The sequence below is a fragment of the Mycteria americana genome, chromosome 9, assembly GCF_035582795.1.
Source record: "Mycteria americana isolate JAX WOST 10 ecotype Jacksonville Zoo and Gardens chromosome 9, USCA_MyAme_1.0, whole genome shotgun sequence".
NCBI lineage: Eukaryota > Metazoa > Chordata > Aves > Ciconiiformes > Ciconiidae > Mycteria > Mycteria americana.
In genome coordinates, this window is record NC_134373.1 from 15,742,486 (window position 1) to 15,762,102 (window position 19,617).

The window sequence follows — 19,617 nt, forward strand, 5'->3', positions numbered from 1 at the left end:
TTATTAGTTTGTATAAATACCTGATGGGCGTTGTAAAGAGGACAGAGCCAGACTTTTCTTAGTGGTGCTCAGTGACAGGAGAAGAAGCAATATGAGAAATGCCATTTAAATATAAGAAAACTTTTTTATTGAGGGTAGTCAAACACTGGCACAGCAGCTGACCCTGCTTTGAGCAATGGGGTTGGACTAGACAATCTCCAGAAGTGCCTTTCCACCTCAACCATCCCATGATTCTCCATGCCTTTGTACCAGGCAGTCTGAATTGTGGCATTCTCACATTCTCTGTGATGTGTCTGTATAAGTTTTAGGTCTTATCCTGACTCACCCTTTCCAGCAGAAACACCAAAGGGGAAGGGCTTTCTGCTTCACCACCTAGGAATTCAGAGGTGCAAATCACCATCTGTATAGCTGCTGCAGTGTCTTTTAGCATCATTCCTACCTTTTTTTCTGCCTGCTATGTCTGGTCTTGAGTCATGCCTGCAGACACTGTAAAGCAGGTACTATTTTATTAGTACTCATTTATATTGTACTCTTCTTGATTATTGCAAATAATAATATTTGCAATTATTATTTGCAATAATCAAATTATTGATTTTTGTGGGAAGACACACAATGGTTAGAGGGACGGGGTGCTAGTATGGGCCCTCAACCTGTTGCCCAGGGCCGTGCTGGTAACACTGCACCACAGTCAAAGTCTTGCAGAGATGAGCTGAGGGCTCCTGAGGTAGTAGGAGCCAACAACGGAACTTCTGTGGAGCACCTTAAGGGAAACAAGGGGTGTTCCACTAGGAAGGTGACATGGCCAACAGCCCAGATGAAGTGTCTCTACATGAATGCACGCAGCATGGGCAACAAACAGGAGGAACTGGAAGCTACTGTGCTGCTAGAAAGCTATGACCTGATTGCCATTACTGAAACCTGGTGGGACGAATCCCATGACTGGAGTGTGGCTATTGATGGCTACAAGCTATTCAGAAGGGACAGGCAGGGAAGGAGGGGCGGAGTTGTTGCCCTTTATATCAAGACATGGATAGAGTGTGAAGAGCTGTCCCTGAAGAATAGCCATGAGCAGGCCAAAAGCTTATAGGTAAGAATTAGAGACCAAGGCAACAAAGGGAACCTTGTGGTTGGTGTCTACTACAGGCTGCCTGATCAAGGAGAGCCTACTGATGAAGCCTTCTTCCTCCAGCTACAGGAGGTTTCACGCTCGCAAGCTCTTGTCCTACTGGGGGACTTCAACCACCCCAACATCTGCTGGAAAAGTAGCATGGCAAGCTGTAGGCAATCCAGGACACTCCTGGAGTGCATTGAGGTTAACTTCTTAACCCAGGTAACAGACACCCCTACCCAAGGGGATGCAATACTGGACCTGATGGTCACCAATGCAAGTGAGCTCATCAGTGACATCAAGATTGGAGGTAGCCTAGGCTGCAGTGATCCCGCATTGGTGGAGTTCACAGTCCTGAAGGGTATGGGACAGGCGAGGAGTATAGTCAGGACCCTAAATTTTAGCAAAGCAAAATTCCAGCTCTTCAAGGAGTTAGTCAATAGGACGCCCTGGGAAACAGTCCTCAGGGACAGGGGAGCAGAACAGAGCTGGCAGATCTTTAAGGATGCTTTCCATAAAGCGCAAGAGCTCTCAGTCCCCAGATGTAGGAAATCGGGCAAGGAAGGGAAGAGACCAGCATGGCTGAGTTGAGACATGCTGGTCAAACTACAGAGCAAGAGGGAACTGCACAGGCAGAGGAAGCACGGACAGGTAACCTGGGAAGAGTATAGCGATGCTGCTTGCCTGTGTAGGGATGGGGTCAGGAAGGCCAAGGCGCAGCTGGAGCTGAACTTGGCAAGGGATGCAAAGAATAACAAGAAAGGCTTCTACAGGTATATCAACCAGAAAAGGAAAGTTAAAGAAAGCGTACCTCGACTGATGAACAAGAATGGTGACCTAGTATCAACAGACAAGGAGAAGGCTGAGGTACTCAACAAATTTTTTGCTTCGGTCTTCTCTGGCAACCACTCTCCTCACCCCTCCCAAGTCAATGGACAACATGATGGGGACCAGGGGGGTAAAGCCCCTCCCACTGTAAGGGAAGATCAGGTTCGTGACCACTTGAGGAACCTGAACATATATAAGTCGTCTATGGGACCTGATGAGATGCATCCCAGAGTCCTGAGGGAATTGGCTGATGTAGCTGCCAAGCCACTCTCCGTGATATTTGAAAAGTCACGGCAGTCAGGTGAAGTCCCTGGTGACTGGAAGAAGGGAAACATTGTGCCCATTTTTAAAAAGGGTAGAAAGGATGACCCTGGGAGCTACCAACCTGTCAGCCTTACCTCTGTGCCTGGCAAGATCATGGAACAGATCCTCCTAGAAGCTATGCTAGAGCACATGGAGGACAGAGAGGTGATTGGAGACAGCCAACATGGCTTTACCAAGAGCAAGTCCTGCCTGACCAACCTAGTGGCTTTCTACCATGGAGTTACCACATCACTGGACAAGGGGAAAGTAATGGATGTCATCTATCTGGACTTCTGTAAAGCCTTTGACACGGTCCCCCACAACATCCTTCTCTCTAAATTGGAGAGATATGGATTTGATGGGTGGACTGTTCAGTGGATAAGGAATTGGTTGGATGGCCGCATCCAGAGGGTAGCGGTCAACGGCTCAATGTCCAGATGGAGATCAGTGATGAGTGGTGTCCCTCGGGTCCGTACTGGGACCAGTGCTGTTGAATATTTTCATCAATGACATTGACAGCGAGATTGAGTGCACCCTCAGCAAGTTTGCAGATGACACCAAGCTGAGTGGTGCAGTCGACACGCCAGAAGGATGGGATGCCACCCAGAGGGACCTGGACAAGCTGGAGAAGTGGGCTTGTGTGAACCTCATGAGGTTCATCAAGGCCAAGTGCAGGATCCTACACCTGGGTTGGGGCAATCGTCAATACAGGCTGGGGGATGATGTGATCGAGAGCAGCCCTGCAGAAAAGGACTTGGGGTACTGATGGATGAAAAGCTGGACATGAGCCAACAATGTGCGCTCGCAGCCCAGAAGGCCAACCGTATCCTGGGCTGAATCAAAAGAAGTGTGGCCAGCAGGTTGAGGGAGGTGATTCTGCCCCTCTACTCTGCTGTGGTGAGACCTCACCTGCAGTACTGCGTCCAGCTCTGGAGCCCTCAGCACAAGAAGGACATGGAGCCGTTGGAGCAGGTCCAGAGGAGGGCCACGAAAATGACTCGAGGGCTGGAGCACCTCTCCTATGAGGACAGGCTGAGAGAGTTGGGGTTGTTCAGCGTGGGGAAGAGAAGGCTGTGGGGAGACCTTATAGCAGCCTTCCAGTACTTAAAGGGGGCCTATAGGAAAGATGGGGACAGACTTTTTAGCAAGGCCTGTTGTGACAGGACAAGGAGCAATGGTTTTAAACTAAGGGAGGGCAGATTTAGACTGGATTTAAGAAAGAAATTTTTTACCATAAGGGTGATGAGGCACGGGAACAGGTTGCCCAGAGAGGTAGTGGAGGCCCCATCCCTGGAAACATTCAAGGTCAGGTTGGACGGGGCTCTGAGCAACCTGATCTAGTTACAGATGTCCCTGCTCTTGCAGGGGGGTTGGACTAGATGACCTGTAAAGGTCCCTTCCAACCCAAACCATTCCATCATTCTATGATTCTATTCTATGATATTACCAGATATAAAATAGATGAAAGAGTTACTGCTGCTGTGTTGTCCTACCATAGAACTGAATGTCTTTTGGTATTCCCACAGCCAGTGAGTTAACAGTGACTGTCTTATTTTGTGTCTCTGGAAGGAAGAAATAGAAACTCAGCATGAAAAAAAATGCTAGAGATTTGTTTTGCAACAGCAGCTATCTGTGGATTCACTCAGAAACGTGACCATACAGTAGCCTGTAAGGCCCAGACTAGTCACAAAGGCATAAACTTAGAGATTTAAAAACAAATATGGGGAAAAGGAAGGAACCTACGGAGGCAAACTTAAGACCCATTAAACAAGCCTGAATTGCCTGAATTTAAAAAGTGTAGGAGACAACCTTTTCTTTATTAAAAAGTGTCTGTATAATATGTTCCTAGTGCAGACTGCTTTGGTGACAATGAATACATATGTACAGCCTGTCTTGCTGTTGGAAATCTCTGTCCCAAAGTGAGTTAGCTGCAGCAGGGCTCAGAGCCAAGGGCACAGTCTGCTACACAGTTTGCCAGTTTCAGAAAGATGAGCTATCATATCTCATGCTTAAATACCTACAAACAGTACAAATAAGATGCATAACTGCAGTAATTGTGTGACTTGGAAAGGGAAAACAAAAACTAAACACAGTATTACCAGCATAGATAAAACTCCAGCTGGAAATGGATTCAAAAGACTAATCCTTGGTAAGTAGCAGCACCTAAATGGGTGATATGCATTACATACGAGTTTTTCAGATCAGAGATCTTTCTTGCATAAGAAAGGATGATGCTTATTGGTTTTGAACCTTATACAGTGTGCTGGTTTTGGCTGGGATAGAGTTAATTTTCTTCACAGTAGCTAGTATAGGGCTAAATTTTGGATTTATGCTGAAAACAGGGATGTTTTCGTTCCTGCTGAGCAGTGCTTACACAGAGTCAAGGCCTTTTCTGCTTCTCACCCCACCCCACCAGCGAGCAGGCTGGGGGTGCACGACGAGTTGGGAGGGGACACGGCTGGGACAGCTGACCCCAACTGCCCAAAGGGATATCCCATACCATATGGTGTCATGCTCAGCATAGAAAGCTGGGGGATGGAGAAGGAAGGGGGGGGACATTCAGAGTGATGGCGTTTGTCTTCCCAAGTGACCGTTACACGTGATGCTGCTTTCCTGGAGATGGCTGAACACCTGCCTGCTGATGGGAAGCGGTGAATGAATTCCTTGCTTTGCTTTGCTTGTGTGCGTGGCTTTTGCTTTCCCTTTTAAACTGTCTTAATCTCAACCCACGAGTTTTCTCACTTTTACTCTTCTGATTCTCTCCCCCACCCCACCAGGGGGGAGTGAGCGAGTGGCTGTGTGGGGCTTAGTTGCTGGCTGGGGTTAAAGCATGACATACAGTCAGTTTCTTCTGTCATAAAACATCTACTGAGTAAAGGATGTTTAAGTGTCTCAAAATTGTTGAAAACAATGATTCCTAGTTCTGTTGCAAGACATAGATTCACAGTACTCATCACTAAATCTGCTGCTGATCCGTCCTGTAGCAGGACAGTGTTGTTAATAGCATACCCTCTTTAGCAATCTCAAAGAGCTTTAGTACAACAAACAAATAAATCATTACAATGTTTGCTATTAGACTTGCACAGTTTCAAGATAAGAATTTCCCAATCTATTTCAGTGCAAAATTGCAATCTTTCAGAGGTTTTCAGTAAAAATAAGGAAGGCCTTCAGCCTTGAAAGTTTTCCACTGAAAGTGCAGAGAGAGTGAGCACTCTCCTAGGATAGTCAGTGGTCGAGGCATGTTCCTGCCTTTGATGTGGGATCAGGCAGCAGCAATCTGTGTGTCTCACTGCCCAGCTGAGTACCACAGCCTTCAGGCAAGTGGCTCTTCTCATTCCTGTCTCTGGCACTGAGCAGAAAGTCTAACTTTGACCCAAGGAAAGTTCTGTCAAAAATGGTTTAATTGCTGCGTGCATGCATGCACGCGTGCACACACACGCACAGAGTTTTTTAAACAAATGAGCATTCTCTGTATGAACTTTCTGGCTGATTCTAATTATGTGAAGGTGACTAATAGGACCAACCCACCCACCACTGGAAAGTGGCAGCCATGTGCTCATGCATACCCAAGTGAACAAATTAGGGCAGGAACTAAAGAGAACTCTGCATGACTTGTAAAATGTCTTGATTTGAGATTTTGCTGGGGTATTCTCTTTAAACACTTTACGATTACAAAAATGCCATGGTATCTCTAGTGTTCACATATCATCAGAGCATCAGTTTCATGTTGAAAGAACTGAAAACAGCATTTCAGCAAAACATGGAAATATTTTCTAGCAACTAGACAGAAACTGGCAACACTTCATTTTTCAGATAATTTATAGGTTTTATTTCAGAACAGAGTCAAGACAATGTATTTCTGAATAAGTGACAGGTTTTTTCAAGAGTTTTTATTATAATAAAGTGTGGGTTTATGTAACATGAGAAGCCTTCAGGCATGCTCAATATAAAGCTATGCATATTTCATATGCCTATTTCGATATTACTATATTTCATTGTATATATTTAATAGATTTAAATCCTAATTCTACTTTCCTACACTACCTGCTTTACATACAAGTTATTTCCAGCTTCTGCTCTTCCAATTCTATTGCAGGGACAGCTTTCTACAACACTTAAACATTTCACTAAACTTTACCCTATTGTTACTATTGTATGGTGAGTAAGATTTTGTGATTTATTCATGAGCTTAAAGCCACATGAACGAGCTTTTAGTGTGAGTCTGAGTAGTTAGCTACACGTGTCAATGCTTTTAATCCATGTACTGGCCTCCAGGACAATTAAATTCATAGAGTAAAGAAAGGATTAAGTTAAAAGGAAGTTGTAAAGATCCAGTTGGGTCCAACTGGCAGTATCTGAAGTTCTATTTGTCATAATAACGAATTGAACTTGGATTCACATAATGGTAACTACCTATAGCATAAAAAGAATTATAATCAGAAAAAGATGGTTGACTAGTTATTGAAAAATAATTGTACCTTCAGTACCCACTCAAATGTCATAATTAACACAAAATGCTTCTGGTTTTATTGTAAGGTGAGAAAGGAAGATCAACACAATAGTTTCTACTACATTTGGCCTCATCTGGATTTTCTGATATTAAAGTTTCATTATCTTTTTTCTTTACAGATTTGACACTCACATACATAATTTCTGTTCTTTTGCAAAGACTAGACTTATTAGAATAACTAGTTTTAAATTCATTATCCAATCTGAAAAGAATCTGAAATTTTGACAAACTAGGAAGTTGAGAAAATAATAATTTTATGTTTGGCAAACAGTTTTTTTGTTATAAATTCGATAGAGCTAGAGTAAATTTTAGAGTGAAACACTATTTCAAAGAAGTCAAAGTATTTGATTTTGAAATACCAACATATTTCCTTTTTTTCATAATTTTTCTATACCCAAAAATTTGCCAAAGTAGGTATAGACAAAATGTTTAATGTGAGCAGTTTATTAGTGGAAGAGGATATTCAATTCAAATACTTCATCTGTCTACAGCAGACCTAGGTGCTGAGTGTTTCCTGTTCTGCATGTTGGAAAGTAACACCAAAAGCATCCATGTTGCCACATCTAAACTGATTTTTTGGGGGAGAATAATTTAAAAAGGTGCCGCTTTTAGAGATTACATTCACACTATGTACAGGCAGGCTGACGACGTCCTCTCACTTTCTCCAGACTCTTCCTTTTGCAGCCTGACTTTCATTCAGGTGCCATGCAAGTTGTTACCCTCCTCTGCATGTTATCCACCTACTGAATAAGACATAGCCTGCGTCCCCTCCTCACATAGTCATTGGACGAGACACTAGCAATCTGGTCCTATGGAGCATCCAGCATTGAAAAACAAAAGAGGAGAAAGGAAACACATGTCCACACTTAGCATCATGACCGCCCTACTTCCAGGAACTATAAAGCAAATGCTTAAGGTGTATTTCCAACTGAGGCATCCGAAACCTGAGAGTGAAGCGACTTTGTCCACTCCAATGAAAGAACCACAACTTCCTTGTGATCAGTGGTAGTAGAGCAATTGCTGTATTTGATACAAGTATATGGAAGCCTGGTCTTTCTTAATCATAAAATACGAAGTAAAAACATAAAAAACAATAATGGAAGTTAATCTGAAAATTACGGTATAAATGATGACGTTAATGTGAAGAATTTTTACACCGGATATGTGCCTATGGCTTACATATGCAAGGGGGAGTAGCATCAGTTTGGAACCTATTGGTAAAATTATTATAACGGCATTATATTATTGCAGAGAGACGAAGAGAGGAAAGAGCTTAGAAGATGTTCCATCTTAATGAGAGAGTACTACAAAACGAAGAGTAGACAAATACTCATAAAATAAAGTATGATATAATGAATTAGTTTGGCATTATAGGAGAAAGGAAAATATTATTAATTTGTGAAGCAGACAGTCATCTTTGCTACAGAATTAAAAGTGAGAGAGCTCTTATAAATGCTACCCACACGATGTAACACCTCACCAAAGCTCAACTATGAAACCAACTTATTCTGCTGATTACTGCTGTTCTAGCCATCTTTCCTGCATGTAAAACATTAAGTCAGCCAGTTATGAAGCTATCGAATGTTTCCAGAGTGTCACTTACCAGAAGGATTTGATAACTTACAGAGAAATGAACTGTTTTGCTTTCTGATCTTGATTAAGTACTGCTAACATACCACGTTTTGTGGCAGTTTCAAATGTGGATTATTTTTGGTTCTTGTTTCCCTGCCAAGTATTTATACAATTTTTGTCCAGCTCATTGCATCTAAATTTTTAATCTGTATGATGCAAATCAATTAGAGCAGGTTTTGTGTTTCCATAGTACTGCATGACACTGTTCCTAGCACAGGGCAAGAGAAGGCCTATTTTTAATCACCTATTTGTTGTATTTGTTTGGGTTCAAATGAAGTAAAAAGATGACAACAGCAGGAACTAGAGACTATGTCTAGCAGGTAAGAAGGCCGACTCTGAAAACATACAAGAAAAGAAGTCTTATCAGAGTTTCTACAGAACTTCAAACACCTTAGCTTTCCCCACACACCACACCCCACACACAATGAAGAGAGGTCTCTGCAGTGCAGCTGAAGGCCAACAGAGACCAGCTTTCAATGAGAATTTTCACAGGGAGGAAGGAGGTTGAGATATTTCTTATAGTTTATGATGATGCAAGTGCCCAGCACTAAGTACTGTGGAAGTTAGTACATACCAATCCCCTCACACTCTGGCGGGAGACTTTCTAGTTTGCACAAAAGTAAGCAGTACTTCTGCTGGCCCCTTTCATCGCTAGTTCAAGGGAGCTACAAATCCCCAAGCAGAAGCTCTAAAAGCAGGACTAAGGTGTAGTAAGTTAACAATAACCCATTTCATGTAGAGCAGGATTCATTTACTGCCTGTGTGTACTGAACTCTAGGAGTCTTTGGGGCCTGGCTACTCAGTTTCTAATTTGAAAGAAACATGGGGTATTTGCTCACTGTAGATATTTTTATTTATGTAAAACCAGCAATCCTGTATTTTTCATGTAAATGGTGATCTCAGCCCAAACACTAAAGTTCATTTACCATAGAAAACCCACATCCCAGGCACTGATCCTGGCTGGGAAGAACAAAGCATCCTGCTACTTGTTCCAGCTTTCAACACAAGCTGCTGCATCGCAGGGCAGAGCATGAATGTCGATAAATCCCACCCACGACACAGCATAGTCCAACCAGATGTTACCCAGTGTTTCAAGCTCTCCCAGTTGTATCACATATGCTGTTACAGGAGGTGGTCTTCTTAAAATCCCACCTACTGGAATCATGTAATTCTGTGAGAAATTCCGTTTCCTTTAAAAACAAGGTCTTGCTTTTTGTTGAAAAAACCCCAAGTAATCCAGAAGCAGTCCAATGATGAAAGAAACATGTCTCAGAATGGATTTTTTTAGTCAAGGTCAAAGCTGTCAGGTTGCCTGATATATGATTTCTCAGGATCATGCCGTGATTTTCTTGCACTCTGACACGACAACTCTGCGCAACTGCAGCTGCACAGTTACTGTCAATGATACAAAAGATGACTCTAATGGCTGCCCTGTGTGCAAAGAGTTTGTAATGAAAACAAAGGGCCATGAATACATTACCTTTCATTTTGAACAGTCAATATTTCATTAATTATTGAACTGCCAGTATTATAGCTAGTAAGTAAGGTTTGCTTCCTTATTATCAATTCCAGCAGTGAATAAAGAAGTACTACATAGCATGTTTGCCAGAAAATTGCATGCCAATAAATACTGTGCTATAACAGAATTCATCCAGATTCTTTAATCCTAATTTTGACTGCATATTTTTCGATTTGTAATATACTTATATTGAAAAATGCCTCTGTCTTACCACTTCTGCTGCAGGAAGCTTGCCTGTTGCTGCTCCTGTGAACAAAAGTAACTTGAAAAGTTTGGGACCTCATTTCTATCATGTGGATGTTTGAACAGAACAGAAGTGTTGTTGTGTAGAAGCATCCCACTCCAGAGCAGCAAATGAAGCAGATCAAACTGAACATTTTAAAGTACTACTTTTTCAAAACAACAGCCAGAAGAGAATGAAGAAGAAAAACCGTCAGTGAAGAAACTGAGAACTTTTTGTTCAACTGTAACTTCATAACCACTAGAAAACGTTCATTAAGATATAAAACCATGACTGTGGTTAAGACAGCTGACTATGGAAATAGAAAGAAATCTCCATTTTAAAAGTTAAAAAAGGAAAGAATAGTGAAATTTTGAGTAGTTAATAATCTCCTACTTTGTGGAAGCATCTGCCTTGTCACATCAGCAGGAATTATTAATGATTCCCGATTAAGTTTTGTCCCTTACCTGAACTCTTCCTTGCTCTGTCCCTCTTGTAAACAACAAAAACTTTTAAACTGACCTCAGGGACAATTTTTACAACCCCCCTTCCCATAGTTACTAAGATATTTTATCAGTAACTGTTATTTGATCAAACATACCACAGTTCCTCACCATCCCTCTTTGATATACAATATAAAAGTACCCTTAAATAAGACTGTTCTTTTATCAGTCACAAAAACCATTCACAGAAAATGATAACAAAGTCATGTAAGTGCTGAATGTCTGTGTGTAGAAGTACAGGAATAATTATGCCCAAGTGATGCTCAGGAATCTGCAGGATCAGCAGAGTATGGTGCTGTGTATTTGTAATTCTTTCCTCATTCTCTGCAGCTCAAAAATGTTCTGAATTTCACCTCTTCCCCACACCTCCCTCCCAGCCTGCATTAAAAATTTATGTTACCCTCCCAGGGACTGTAGAGGCCCCACAGCCTAGCTGTGATAGAAGCTAGCTCAAAGTACCATTTATGTGTTCAAGCAAGCATGCAGCTTACAAATGTCAGGAATAAATTGTTTTTAGTAATGCATAAAACCATCTGCTATACACCAGCCTTCTTTGGTTTGGATTTCATGATATAACTCTTGGCTACATCATCTGATTCCTATTTATGCCTCTCCTAGAGGCAGAGCTCTTTAGTCATGGTTCAGACTGTTCCCATTGCGGGGAAAAATGATGCATTTTCTGGTTTATTTTTCAGGGCTCACTCCCCAGCAATAGCTTTTGTCTAGCAAAAGGAAGAAGCCAGTCTTATCTTACTTTCCAATGTACTTTGCCTCCAAATCTCACTTCATTGCCCACTTGTAGAGTAGCCAGGTGGGAGACTCGTCACATGTTTTTCTCTATCAGTTAGGGCTCTGATAATTGAAAATGGCAAGGAGAAAAATAGTTCAGATAAAAACATGGATGAAAATGAAAGTAGAATATTGAAGGGTAGGGGGTGGCATATGCTATTGTCTTTGATGCAGACAAGTGTACCTGTGAATGCCCACTCAGATGCAGCCAGAAACTCACTCTGTTTCTCAAACAGGCTGACATATCTCCTGGCTGGGTAAAGGGCTCATCAAAAGCGACTCTTCCTGAACCTCACCAAGCAGTATGGTCTCCTTATTTGGGTGTCCAGGTAAGATACTCAGTTCTGTTTTTAAACTCCCTGTTCTAATGAGCAGAGTTCTGAGACCAAATCCTTTCACCTTTCCTTTTCACATTCTTCCCAGAAAGAGTCAGGATTTCCTCTTTATTGCATTTTCTGGGATGTACACTGACCTAAAGTGTGTACCTTTCATATTGGTACTGCTGTGATCTGACAGAAAACTGTATCTGACTTGCATATGTCAATTTTTTTTGAGTGCTGATCATGGCAAGATGCTCTCCAAGTATCAGGGAAAAGCACAGAGCTCGAGGTCCTGGAGGGCAGCACAGGGCATCAGGGGAATGGAAATTCCCTGAGGTCTGGGCTCTGCACTCTTTAGAGCTAGCTGCTATATGGACCATATGGAGATAGGTATAAATATCATCTTTGCGGGCACTTAGGCTCCACTCATCTCTGTAGTGCCAGATACAAATTACAAGAGTATCATTGTCAATAAAATCTGAACTGAAATCCCACTTTGGTCTTCACTGCTACATCTGCTGATTTGAGTGCACCTATTACTCTGCCAGAAGATTTGAAAGGGGAACCTGGCTTAGGACAAAAATGATAATGCGTACTTATATAACATTTAGCTCAGAGAAGGCTGCTACAGTGGTAAGGAAAGCCAGAGAAAATTAAGCACTGCAGAAATAAGAGAAGGTTGGAAAAAGTAGCTACTGAGGATGAAGAGAAGTTCAGAACAGCCAGAGAATTTGGGCAAAGTAATTTCCAATAGGATAATTCATAAACATCATACTAGGAATTATTTAAGTGCAGGAGCAAACACAAAATGTTGCTATTGCCATATGTGAGATGATCGTTTCTGCTCTGCTCTCCCATAATCTTCACTATTCAGGTAATTTAGCAGCCTGCAGCTTATTTAGGACAAAATTCTTCACTGATCATTACAGACTGAATGTCTCAAGGAAATGCTAGTGTACTAAAAGGGATTAGTCCAGGTGGATGCAGAAGACCTAACCATGGTCAACTTAGCTGCCAGAAATGAAGGTGAATTGGAATACACACAGGTTCTACGGTGACACAGATTCACAGCCAGCTGTGGCCAGAGGTCATGAGGTTGTTGATACAGGTCTAAAGCATCTCTTCACTCAGGAGGGATAAACTTAGAAAATAATTTACTTGAGCTGCTTTTAGATTGCTTAAGAAAACTAAGTTCTTGGTCCCAGTGTATAGGAATTGTCAAGGAAAAGAAAAAGAAGAAACAGTTGATTACTGATTAGGAGTCAGATGCATGATTCAGGGGATATCTGAGCTACTACTTGCTGTGGTGGAAAAAAATTGCCCTGGATAATTATTCTTGCTTTGCCAGAATAAATTTATCGGAAGACTTTACAGCTTGTACAAGTGGATGTGTGGGTCAAATCTATTTTTACCAATAATGGAACACATTTCTCTGAGCAGGCTGCACTTGAATAGGCAGAAATTCAGTCATTTTGCAGTGATGTCAGATGTGTGATCTTTGACCATTTTTTTATCCCCAAAACACCAGGTTAGTGGAAAATTAGGGGAAAAATCCCAGACTGATGTCAGAATACTAAAACGCCTTCAGAAAGAGGGTATGTCGTCAGATGCTACTTTTACTTAATGCACTACAATTGTAGGTCAACATTGAGAGAGCAGTTAGCACTTGCAAACATTGGCAAATTGAGAATGTGAATGTTTATTTGTACAGTTGGAGGTGGTGCCAGTTGAAGGGGCAAGAGGGGAAAAACAAACCAAAAGAGCAATGAGATTTGGTGTTCTGGGAGCTGCTGCCACTGCAGGAACATGGCATAGAGGGCTGTGGGCTTTGGGTTCATAGTTACGGAGCCAAGAAGATGGATTCACAGCTGTGAAACAGAGACACATGCTGCCACGTTTTTGGGTTGCGAGGTGAAATTTTGATAGCAAAGAGTCAAAGTAGTAGGTAGTAGCTGAGAATGCTGAAATTGTTTTAAGCTCCAGCAGCTTTGTGTGTCGGCTAGCATTTAGTGAGTGAGAGTGTCAAAAAGGTGCAAAGAAAACAGGATTTGAAACTAGGACTAGCTTTTTGTATAAACATGTACAGGAGATGCTGTCAAAGTCGTTACAGCTACCTTCTGCAAGTAACTTTGCTGGAAGTGAAAAGGTCTCTGAACCACATCACAGCAGCTCTAACTAGACAAATAGAAGACTTGACAGATTTTAGTGGTGGCCCCCTGAGAAGGAGAGCTGAGAAAGTAAGTGTTGGCATGAGCACACAGGCTCCCTCAGAAGGGCAAAACACAGGGTCAGAGGGGAAAGGTTCATCTTGTCATCACTGCTTTCTAACATGTAGCCACTTCCTGTTTCTTCTGAGAATGGTGAATAAGAAATGAACTTGAATTTGGGCAAAGCTTCAAGATTTTTATTGAATGGTACATAACTAATAAACAAGATTATACACTGTTGGTATTTTCATGGAAAATAGACTCAGTTAAACACAGCAACATACTTCTGCCTTTCGGATAGATGCTAATTTAGCATTTGTAAAACGCAAGACCCCAGCAGAGCTGGAACATCCTCCCAGCAACAGCCTAAGAGGGCTCCTGCTGGGCAGTCTTTCTCTCCAACTGAGCTGTCAGCACTGGCTCAGATATTATCGATGTTAACTCCAGCATGGCACTGCTGGGACACAATGCCAGCGGAAGGAGCTGAGATCAGGCTTTTAGAGCAGCAGTGTCATCAGTGCCAGCCTACAGTGATGCCTCTGTGGAAGTGCAGAGCACTAATGCCAGAAATGGGTCCAATAAATAGCAATGCAGGGAAACAAGTCAACATTCCTCTGTACATTAGTGTGCTCTTCTGCCTCTGCCCCTCAGACCTATAGGATTAGCCTTGCAATGACACACAAGCCTCTGTCGTAATAGTGTTTGGATTTCAGATGATCAGTAGACATGGTGGAATTTGACAGTAAGATGCTCAGATGCAACAGCAATAGCTCTTAATGCTATACATATATATGTATATATATAGACACTACATATTGGTACAATACAACTCAAAGAATCAATGGCCTAATGCAGCCATTTTTATGTGACAGGGTTAACCTTGAAATATTAATGCATAAACTATTTATTCTCCTCCAAACCATTGAAGTTACAAAGAATATTCTCTCTCCTTCTCGTACACCTTTGTAATAAGACAATTACTTTTATTTCTTTAGCTTAAGTGAATTAGCAGACTCTCCATCCCAGCTAGGAAATGGTTTCTCTCTTTTCTTGTTTCAGTTAACAGTGATGTGGAATGGAATCACTTTTTTCTCTAGCTTTTCAGAAGGCATTTTCACATAGACCCCAGTAGTGAGACATCGTCTTCTCTTTATCTATAAAATACAGGAAGACAGTAAAATAAACAAGTGATCACAGCATAATCATTGACCAGTACCTTTTAGAGAAAACTGATGGATGTTCTGTCTTTACTGAGCAGAAAGTATTCTAGACACTTTTCCCTGTCACCCCTCTTTGTAGAAGATCCGTTGAGACCATTTGAGGGAGAATCAGGAGTTACAGGGGCCATTTAGCAAAAAACAGAGTCCTGCCGTTCATTTAGCCCTTTGAAGGTGCTCCTGCTGCAGAGTTCAGTGTTGGTTCAAAACTAGGAGTGTTCACACCGGACAGTTTCATTTAGCTTCCAGGGACAAGGGCAGATTGAAAAATATGGGACAGGAATACTGTTTGGTTTTAAGCTTTGGCATCAGGTTTATTTCTAACAGACTGTGAGTAGTCCAGCCCCCCTCCCCGGAAAGAGGCAACCCACGCTTACATTTCGCATGCCTTTGTCTTTGTGCAGACATTTCTAGCTGTGAAGTTAAAAATGCTGTAAGTTACAATTCCCCCCCATCACAAGGGGAAGCCTCTTTAAATTTACTTTGCACAGAGGTGAATGGTGAGAAAAGGAAAAATCAAATCCTGGGATTTTGTATGAATCAGTTGTGAAATCAGATTACACGTGAAGACTGTTGCCTTTGATCCCAGAAGCATCCAGGATTCCAACCTGTTCTAAGCATCCAAACCTAAGCCAAGGGTCAGTCCCAGATTTAAGCTGACCGCCTTCTGGCATTCTGGCAACACAAATGAACCATAAACAAATCTAAATGGCAGCTCCAGCAAGTTCTCTTATTTTTCATTATTCTAACAGCAGTGCAGCAGTGAAAAGAAACATCCCACTGTGTTTGTTCCCAGTGTTCTTCCCTGTTCTCATTTCTTTCCCCTTGTCCTCATCACACGAAGGGGTGTTATTAGCAGGATGGGGCTGAGTTAATGGGACTTACCGCTTTGCCCACGAGAATGGCTGAGATGATGATACTGTAAAGAAAAAATCCTGAGGCAGTGGCTCCTAATACCCAGAGATATATGGCAGTGTCTGGACAAGGTTCTGGATCTAAAACATATGATATCACACAAGTCATGTCACACATGAGCCTCATAAGGAAGCCCCTAGGGTCAATAAGTCAGCCTCCACTCTGCTTTTCTCTAGCATGTGCTATCCCAGGATACTACCAGGATTGAGCTCTGAGTCCCTGCCCACTCAACCTCCAATGAAAATAGGCTTTATCTGTAGAAGAACATACACCTTACTCTCCATTGTTTCTGCACTTACATATCTAACTGCCTAGACATACATGTGCACTACATGGTATTGCTTATGCTGTCAAACATCCATACATTGCTAAATACATTGCGTGACTATGAATATGCCTGCTTTAGCTGTGTGCAGGGAGACCTGAAAGGAATAAGAGCTAATCATGATTCTCAGAGCTTGAATCAGTGTTCCATCTCACTTTTTACAAACAGAACTTTGAAGACCTTTGAGACATAACAGCAACTCCCTTAACCTGGGAATAGCACAGTCCTGTAAAGCTGCTTACCAATGACATAGAGATGCGTCCCATTTCCCTTGTTCATAAAATAGGGTGGAGGGTACATCCGCTCCATCTTGCAGATGTAAAGACCAGTATCATTAGCTTGCAGGCCAGTGAGGGTGAGGGTCACATTGTTTCGGCTAGGGCTGACACGGCACTGAATGACCTCTTCCACACTGAACATTTTAAACTCCGTTGTGTAAGTTGAAGCACAAATCTCAGTGAACTGGTCACCTGTCTGTTTAAGCAGAGTCACTCGAATTTCCTTTGCATTCCCAATGTGCTTGTATTTACACACCAAGCTGGCGACTCCTTGCCTGTTGGCCAGCACCATTGCTGGCTGAGTCACTTCCATTACTGTAAGGAAGTAAAGAGCATGACGGTAAGTGAACTGTCAAGAAATGATCTGCAGTCATTTACTTGAAACCTGCACAATAGGGAGTCCTACCACCTCCTATTATCCATGGGTAATTCCTAGAAAAGCTGCTAAATCCTTCCAAAAAAAGGACTCCAAGACCACAATTCACATAGGCACTGCATTAATATACTTAGAAAAGCTCAAGAAGTGCTTTCATTACTATAAATGATATTATAAATCTCAGCAATTACTTGTTGCTTAAATAGTAGGTAATTTGGCCCACTTACTGGAGCAATGACCTGCATGCTTCAGTTTCCCTCAACACAAACTTTTAAATGTACATAAGAAAGCAAAATAATAGACTTCAGATGGTAAAGCTGAAATTTGAAATTTACAATTTGAAATTTACAATTTAAACCACAATTTCTGGCTGGTAGAAATAAGCAAGTTCACATTTAGAAACAAACAGGCTGACATCCTGTATGGAACATGGAACAGAACCATTAGGGTAAGAGTAAAACTGAATGGAAAACCTGTTTGCATATTTTTGTTTCTGATCTTTTTGCTCTTCATTTTTAACCAGCTATTCCCAAGCCTCAGTACAGCAACAGTATATACCCCAAGCCACCGTATAGCAACACATAGCAAAGCCTGATAAACATACTGCAAAAAATCATTATAAATCTTAAAGGGAAACTAGTGCACCATGTGCATCCCCATTGGCTGCTTTTTACAACTCCTATAGTCTATCCTGCTACACAATGGGAAGGCACTGATTTTTGCTTTAATAAGCTGTGAAGACTCAGTATTATTTGTTCAATTTCATTTTATATCACTCCATTTTGGGGCAGGGCTTATCTTCTTCAGTTCTGCAGTGCAAGAATTTGGGACGAAGAGGAGTAGAATTTCTCCATCCATTCAAACCTCTATATCCACGTTATCAGCTGCCAACAACTTCACTCACAGGCCCTGGTTTGTAAAAAATCTTTCTTCCTTCTTGAGCTACTCTGAATCCTGCCCAGCCTCTCTACAGATGCTACTGCTCTAAAGTCTGTGTGTGGTTTTCCAGATACCTCACGGTGCCCCAAGACCTTGTTCCCAGACTGTCCTATGGAGGGGTCCCATGTCATCTCCCTCTCCCTGTTGTAGCCAGTCCATCTCCTGCAAAGATGTGAAACCGAGAAACCCCAGCTACCTTGTCTCCTTCATCTACCCACCTTCAGCAATGGCAGTGGCTGTGCAGAGAAAGCCCACGGTGACCAATATTGAGAGCATTCCTGCGCTGGGACAGATGCTGAAGGGAGTGAAGGTAGCTGATGCCTTCAGACTTTAAGACAAACTGGAACTCTCAGGACTGGAAAAAAGGCGACACCTTTCAGGATACTGAATCTTCGAAATGTTTGAACCCACACAGAGTCAGTGTGTATATATATAGCTTTGATCCCAGATGCTGTACCTGAAAGTAATATGAAGCTTTGTTTTGGTTTTACGAGAAAGGAAGTAGTGGGTTTGATTAGTACGTGCACAGTTAACCTCAAACAGCATGAACAAAAACAACTATTCAGCAGATGGAAAATATATATTCAATCTGAAACTGCCATCCATTCTGCTTTAAGAATTGGGGGAGGAAAGGTAATCATCCAATAGAGCATTTCAGGCCCTCTCATGCTGCCAGCTTGCACAATCATAGCACTTAATATTTTAGCAATCATCAGGTATTTCCTACTAGGACAACACACAGAGAATTATACTTCTGCCTAATGTGGCACAGTGAATCAGTGCGAGCTAGCTTTTTTATGGAGGGCTTCCCTCCGCCCCTGATCTCTTTGCTTGCTTTAATGTTAGTGCTTTTGATGTTTAAAAATTGCTGTCCCCTTCAAAATACTGATTACACTTGCAATTACTTCATCTTTTCATATCAGCAATGCGACTTGAATCATAACCCAGCTTCTTTAGGCTGTCCTGTTTCCAAGAAAAAATTATCTATCTAGGTTTATAGCTAATGACTTCCATATCTATACAGTACTTTCCCTACCTACAGACTTTACTGTCTAAGTACCTTGAGATCAACAGATGAAAAACACTGCAGGAGCTTTGATTATTGCTATCTCTGCTTAGAGCACCTGCGTCATTTCAAATCTCAGTGAAACAGTTTTCACCCATTGGCCTTTTAAAGTCATGTAAGGTCTGAAAATCATTGTGCTTTTTTATGTGATAGACTGTTATATCCATGAATCATTGCCTAAAGAATTTCATAAAAATGAAGTTACACTTCAGTTACACTGAAGGTCATCAGTCTTTTTTTTCCCCACACTTTGAGAAGTTCTTTCAGAAGGTGCTTCATCATTTATATATGTAGATGTAGCAGATTGCAAAGACCTACTTTTGAACTGTGACCTAGAAAAACTAACAGCATTAGTTCTTGAAGAGTAGCCTGCCTAATCCAAAGCCACAGGATAAACATTTGATCTTGAAATCACATAAATACGTAATAATATAAATAAATTTACTGCTTCCATACTTAGGTCATGCAACAATTGTTTGTAAGGACAGATTCATAGTCAGTTTGATCTTAACCAGCATTCAAAACAGAACTGATGATAAATAAAAATATGGCTATGGGAAAA

At 41.7% G+C, this 19,617-nt stretch overlaps 1 protein-coding gene and 1 long non-coding RNA gene across 5 annotated transcripts in view; one reads left to right on the top strand and one right to left on the bottom strand.

The window, feature by feature from the left end:
- LOC142414346 (uncharacterized) overlaps window positions 1–19,617 on the top strand; it is a 188,778-nt gene that overhangs the window by 70,061 nt on the left and 99,100 nt on the right. For 3 of the 4 annotated variants that reach the window (XR_012777028.1, XR_012777030.1, XR_012777029.1), the window contains exon 3: window positions 11,649–11,741. This is a non-coding gene — a long non-coding RNA (uncharacterized LOC142414346). Of the gene's footprint in view, window positions 1–11,648; window positions 11,742–18,059; window positions 19,528–19,617 lie in introns of those variants that run through there. The other variant, XR_012777031.1, reaches the window with a different exon arrangement.
- On the bottom strand, window positions 14,995–18,265 carry CTLA4 (cytotoxic T-lymphocyte associated protein 4). Its single transcript, XM_075511475.1, has 4 exons — window positions 18,208–18,265; window positions 16,639–16,989; window positions 16,042–16,151; window positions 14,995–15,093 (listed from the first exon to the last, which is right to left on the bottom strand). The coding sequence occupies exons 1-4, from the start codon at window positions 18,263–18,265 to the stop codon at window positions 14,995–14,997; spliced, it is 618 nt and encodes a 205-aa protein (XP_075367590.1).